Here is a 6947-nt window from a genome sequence, read left to right as displayed (position 1 = left end):
GTCACACTTGCAGAATCTTGATGTTCATGTGAGAATCGTAAAAATATCAACTTGTCTTATATCATCAGTAATTCACATTTAAATAAAGAAGTGTTGTGCATTGTGTCAAAAAACAGGCGTACCAATTAAATATTTGTAAACATTTTGAATGTAATCCTGGAGAAATGCTGTGGAGTTATATTACTTTAGGAGGAATCGGTTATCTGGGCCTGTGTTGAACCTATTATTCTTGAGTGAACTTTTGCATGTCCCTCTACAGCACATGAGATTCCCTATGCATAACTGCATTGAATACACCATCTTAAGTTCAACTTTGTTTTAGGTTATTGCACATAAGAAAAAACACCCCATACTGATCTGTGGCATCTCTTTGTGAGCTGGCAGCTGTATGGCAGCAAACCTACTGTAGAAAACCTTTTTTCAAAAGTGGTGAAGAAGGCATAGAAAATTACTACCATAGATCTCATCTTTTTTCCATTAAGGCCATAGCTGTTAAATACTATCTGTAATTTGTGATTAAAATCACCAGAGACTGATAATCGGCATCACATCAGTCCTCAGTGCAACCCTATGGAAAGTGGTACTGCAGCATAAATAGGCAGAACAACACTTAACTGTTAAGGTTTTTACTCTTGTAGGATGATAAACCAGTTTGAAATTGATGCAGTAAATTCTGCTCAATATTTCAGGGCAACAAATCAAACTGAATTGTGCAATAAAGTAATTTTTTTTATATAGGCTGACTGTATACCCTTATTCTATAGAATCTCTGGTTGTTAAGTTTGACACATTTTTATAAACTTTGATATGTTTTATTGTTTACTATCTACTTTTAAACATATTCACCTTAGGTGTAAATATTTAAGCCATTTGCAGCAAAATTCAGGTCCTATATGCATATGTAGTGTATATTCTAAATACGTAATTTTTCTTAAAAATGTCTGCAAAGTGATACTTCAATTTGAAATTGTCATTTCTTTTTAACAATTATTGATCAAGTAATTAATCCATTTCTTTTTTAATGACTTAGCTATTAACTATTGTATTATAATTGTTATAAAATAACTATATGTGTAACATTTTTCATTGCATAAACTGTACCACTGTCTAAAACTTATCTGTTAAGCAGTTTTTTCCTCCTTTGTAGACAGAACTACTGATGAAGCTTCTTAACTAGAGTCTTGTGCGTCTTTTCTAACCTCTCAGATGCTGCACACAGCTGCCCTTCATTAGACAGATACCTGCTCTTATTATAAAGTATTTTTGTAATGTAAGTTGTTACATTTAAATGGACAAAAGTGAATTGGTATTTCTTATGTACCTCATAAGAAGTGGAGGTTTGACATTAAATTTAGTAGAGGTGTCAAGGTGGGGCACCGCTTTACATGGAGGCACAGAAAAGCATGAAACAAAAATGAGAGTTTAGCTTTTAAAATATAAGAGAGCTGCAGATCCAAAGAGCCACTTGGCACTAAATGAAGTAAAATTCCATGGTGTTTAACATTTTACATCGTTCAGATAGAAAATCTGTATTATATGTTTGAAAATGATAATATTATTAACCTAAAATTAAATAAAAATCCATTACCATGAAAAGAAAGCAGCTGAATTAATTAATTTTATCTTCTGAAATAAGATAAAATAAAGCTAACTATTGCAGTATTTGGTCTTTGTAGGTAATTCAGAAATATTACTTATTTCTGACTTATTTTAAGTCAGTATTTTAATCAAATCAGAGTTCAAACTAAAGTAAAACTGACCAATTCAGCTATATTTTTTTATATGGTTCTAAATAATTTTATGATGAATACTGTGATCCTATATCAATACAACTGAAGCTATCACCTTATTTTAAATTCAGGTGAAACAATATTGTAAGAAGTACAAAATTTAATTTTTCCAAGGAACCTATCAGTCATTATGTCTATTCCAGCATGCATCATAATTTTTGTTGTTATGTCTTTAGTGCAGAGACCATTACAATTCCAGGGGGGTAAGGGCACCTTTTGGCCTTAGTCTAGAACTGCCCATGTTATTATGACCTACTTGATTGGCTATTGATTGATAGATTGATTGTTTTTATTGATCTCACAGTGAAAAAAAAAAATACAAGTTACATCAGCTCAAATAGTCAAAGGAGAAGAAGGTTCCAAAGGATGGGATATATACATTGGATATATACAGTGTATACATTTGGATGTATATATAGTATATGCATTGCGTCCACATTTTACAGCTTTTTTTAAAATAGTAGGATCATTATACTGGGTTATTGCACAGGGTGTTTATGTGGGTATTTCTATAGATGGATATTTGTATTTATAATTATTGCACTGGGTGTTAAACATACAGAAAGAGGTTATTGTATTTCTAAGTTTCCCCAACAGTATGCCTTTAAGTCACATTTATTGTGAAATTACATCATACATGTTAAAATTAGCCTGATTACCAAAAGAAAACAACAAAAAAACACACATTTTATTCATTAATGCATTCACTTATGACACTTAATGACTTATTAAAATAACATAATAATCGCAATGTCATCCGTTTTATATGTTCTGTTTGATTAGATAGATAAATTGAAATGTTGATCCAATGCCCAAATCAATTATCATGTAGGAGTTTTACCGTGTCTCATAAGCTTCTGCATTTCATATTTTCTTATCAATGATTGCTTTCTTTCGTAATATGTAAATCCCTAACCTACAGAAGAAAATTAGGGCCACTAAAAAAAAAAAAAAAAGTTTACTAATTTTTAAATTTTATTTCAGTATAATATGAGAAAAAAGTCATAATTCTGATTTTAATCTCAGAATTCTGATTAAATCTCAGAATTCTGACTTTTTTTTCTGAGAAATTCTGATTTAATCTCAGAATTCTGACTTTTTTCTCCAATTTCTTACTTTTTTCCCAGAATTCTGACTTCAATCTCAGAATTCTGAAATTTTTCCCATATTAAACTGAAATAATATTCAGTGGCACTAATCCTCTTCCCTACTAACCCATAGGTCAACCTCTTCTGTTTTCTATCTGGGGTAACACTGTGCTGACGTGTCGTACCTCTCGCCCCGGAAGTTCTTACTTCAACTTTCTGACGCGGTTCAGCTCGCTCTCCGTTCGTTCCCATTCATTACTCTCCCGTGTACCCGGAAGAGCTTTGGGCCTGTGTGTACATGCATGGCAGAGTGTGTTTCCGGTAAAACCTGACTGTAGCTCAGTGCTCTGCCCTTTTCTCCTGGCTTTCAATAGATCAGCCACTCATCTGAGAGTCCCAGCTCCCTCACCTGGTTCTCCAACTAACAAGCAGCGTATCTTAAATTGGTGGACATGGCTTCTGTTTCGGGTCCAGCTCAGGCAGCCCCTGTTTCGGCGTCTCCTTTGCAAAGAGGAATAGTGAAAATGGTATGAATCCCAACATGTGAAACTGAACTCAGTGGTGAGGCAGCTAGTTAGCACAGTGAACTGATGACTAAAGGAGATTAAAACTGCGACTAGTTGTGCTTTAGTTTCTTTATAAAAATCCACAAAAATAGTTAACATAATTTTTCTAGTGTTGTCATTATTATAATAACAGATGTCAAAGCCATTCGGCTTGTTTGGGTGAAGCTAAAAGCCGGCTAACGTTAGCTTGCTGCTAAATGTGCAGGAGAGGAAACTGAGGTTAGCACGTTTGTCTGTACATTTCACTTTGTGGAAACTTTCTCATCAGGCTTGTGAATGTAAATGCTGTAAAATGTCATCTGAGTGGTTGCATTTGCAGTCAGGGATGGTTAAGCTGGAAGTTGGAAAGTTAACAGATGTCAAGTTTCTCAGCTAAAGGATGGCTAACTGTTAGCTGATTAGCATTTGACTGTCCAGCACCTGTTAATTTGAACGAAAGCGGTTTGTTTATGTGCAGCTCAAGTGTTAGATTCATGCTCAGCAGCAGCCGCCACATAAAACTTTCATTTTTTTCCTTTTTCTTTTTGCATTTGCTAACATGCTAATGTAGTCAGCTAGCTTAAAGGCTAACTCAAATTTTATTTTCTTTTCGCTTTCGCTCTTAGGTTTGTCACGATAATTAAAGTGAAACAGATTTAAGCGGTGAATTTAGGGTGGCTTTGTGTTCATGGAGCATCATTGTTTTTTTTTCTTCCCTAATTCCAGCAGCAGATGGTACTTGGTCCAGAGCTGGTCCAAACCAGCCATGGGAAACTGACACGTAGCTCCAACTTTCTTGCCCCCTGTAATCACCCACTCAGCTTGGTTCCCTGTGGGCTGGGTTCATCTCTCATTCATCTTTCTGTGTCAGGATAAGGATTTATATGTTACCTGAACTAAATTTAGTGATTATTCTTGTACATTTCTATCAAGTCTGGGTTAGCAGGGGCTGTTTTGTTTTTATAGAATATTCATTTTAAGTGGACATTTCACAGCTGTATGGTATTTACCCTAAAATTTAAAGAGGAGAATAGCCAAATATGATCTAATTGCTTTAATTTGAAGCAGAAAAAAAAAACAACACATCACCAAATAAAGCAGTTTTAACATTCATTACTCACAGTATATGTAACTTCTTTGGTTGTAGGTTAACTATATTGTAGAAAATAGAAACCCTAAAGAAGTTTTGAAGTTTCTTTTTTCAAACTTTAAATATGTAGAAAATAATCTTTGTTTTGCTGCTAAGAAATCCTAATAACGGTAAGTATACCATGCTGATATTATCTAGTTTTTTAGTTAGCTGTTTTATAGAGATACTCCTAAAGGATTGCATAAAATCTTTAAAAAAATTTACTTGAAGGAGATCCGTGCGGCTCCTTTTTGTTTTCATGATTTAGTGGTCTTTTGTAATGTATTTTTTAACAGTTTGGTTGGTCTTTCTTAAGTGACAAAAGATTCCAGCTGCATTTTCTTTTATTTTTTGAGTTTACAGTAGTTTAAATTAAAGTGTTGACGACACTAGTGGCTGGTTTTTATGGACAGTAGGCTGACAGGAAAGGTGGTATGAGAGAAGGGGAGAGACATGTGGGAAAGGACCACATGCCAGATTGGACCCGGGTCGTCCGTGTCGAGGACTAAGGCTTCCATACATACAGCCCACTCCAGCTGCATTTGGGGAGGCAGAGTGTTCTGCCATTCAAAGCCTTTTTGTAGATCCAAACTAAATCATAGTCTCTGCACAGTCAAACATGCTGACTATACCTATTAGTTGTTGTTTTCTTTTACTTTGTTTTTAAAATCTCTGTGTATTTTAAAACCAATTATTGGCTCCTGCCATGTTACAGGATCTTTAAAGTAGAATTGTTGCAACTTTTTTTATTTAATGCCCAGTTTATATTGTAACTTCCTAAAAGTTTAGACTTAAGGAATTTTTCCAACCTTGCCCAAAAATGGTCAACAATGTAATGGATGTTGTATATCTTTGATGTTGTAGCATGTAGTTTTAGAGTTTTTATAGTTCTGTTTTGCATTAGATGGAAAGGAGAATGTTGCCAATTCATGTTTTCTTGGGAGATATATATATATATATATATATATATATATTTCTGCTTCTGCCGTTTCAACAAAATCTTTGTATAGCTCCAATTCACAACATGTTGAAGCACTTTGCAGAGATAATTCACTGGCAGTGGAACCATGCATTCAGATTGGTTGATTTTATTTTATTTTTTTCTGTCAAAGAAAACCCAGCAGATTGCATTAAGTTATTAAATTTGCTGGTTTTATTCACTGACAGTAGACATTCACTTGCAGTTTTTTGTTGACTCTATAGCAATTCCTTACACTGAATATGCATGCAGACGTAATTTGTATGTTCAAAAAGGTAACAGTAAACTAGCTCAATCTGTAGCTCTGTCTAGGAAAGAAACAGATTAGCAGATCAGCTCTGTGTGAGTTGTGTTGAACTGTGAGAAACAGGCCTAAACATAGAAAGCAGGCCAAACTCTACCATGTATAAATGAAGATTTCCAGCATATTACTCCCTCCAGCACAGTGTCACAGCTAGGGCTGGAACAATAATCGTGATTAATAGATTGTCATAATCGTCAACTAATTTAATAATGGATTTATTGTTAATTGGAGTAAATGACTCTCTAAAACATGCCTTTACCTGACAGAGCCACATTTTGCATTGAAGATAAAAAATCAAAACCTTCTTTTTTCTCATTTCTTTTCAATATACTCTATCCAGTACTCCTCAAGTGGAAAAGGTTTAGTTTCACATGGTTTAAAAATCTTTTATAAGTAACCTTTGGCTTTGATATGTATCTGTGGTTGTCTTGTCTCCTGTGGTTTTATGTTAATGTAACTTTTTAAGCCGCCTTCTTGGCCAGGACTCCCTGGAAGAAGAGTTACTTTAACTCAATGGGACTTTCCTGGTTAAATAAAGGTTAAATAAAATAAAAATCCGATTATTGATTAATTGAAAAAAAAAGTATGGAAAGTTTAATAGATTTGCAAAATAATCATTAGTTGCAGCCCTAATCACAGCCAAAGACAGCCAGGCTAGATGATGCTACTATGATGAGAAAAGGAAGAGAGGAAATAAAATTAGAAGTTTATCTAACAAATACTTCAGAATTGAGGAATAGAAGTAGAATGAAACGGAATGATATAAAAATGGTGCTCATGTCTTCCAGCAGTCTAAACCTATAAAAGCATAACTATAGAGATGACTCAGGATAAGCTGAGCCACTCTAACAATAAGCTTTATCAAAAAAGGAAATTTTTTGACGTAAAAGAAGACCGCTTGTCTGCTTTAGTGACTAAAACAGCCTCCCATTCTACTTTTAGAAATTCTAGAAACCGCTAGTAAACCTTCAGATTGAGAGCCAAATGCTGTGTTAGCAACATAAGGTACAGATCAGAAAATCAGATCAGAGCCTGGTTATTTAGTGCTTTATATGCAAGCAGGATTTTAAATTCTTTTATGGATTTAACAGAAAGCCAATAAAGGGAAGCTA

The 6947-nt window shown here is 34.3% G+C and overlaps 1 protein-coding gene across 1 annotated transcript in view; it reads left to right on the top strand.

Moving 5' to 3' along the window:
- Positions 1-3169: 3169 nt before the first annotated feature.
- snd1 (staphylococcal nuclease and tudor domain containing 1) overlaps positions 3170-6947 on the top strand; it is a 215123-nt gene continuing 211345 nt past the window's right edge. Inside the window, exon 1 of the mRNA XM_015376704.1 lies at positions 3170-3405. Coding sequence (XP_015232190.1) covers positions 3331-3405 — 75 coding nt within the window. The 5' untranslated portion in view covers positions 3170-3330. The remainder of the gene's footprint in view (positions 3406-6947) is intronic.

This window comes from Cyprinodon variegatus, unplaced genomic scaffold (assembly GCF_000732505.1).
Source record: "Cyprinodon variegatus isolate N-32 unplaced genomic scaffold, C_variegatus-1.0 Scaffold139, whole genome shotgun sequence".
Lineage (NCBI taxonomy): Eukaryota > Metazoa > Chordata > Actinopteri > Cyprinodontiformes > Cyprinodontidae > Cyprinodon > Cyprinodon variegatus.
This window is presented reverse-complemented; position numbering and strand designations above follow the sequence as displayed.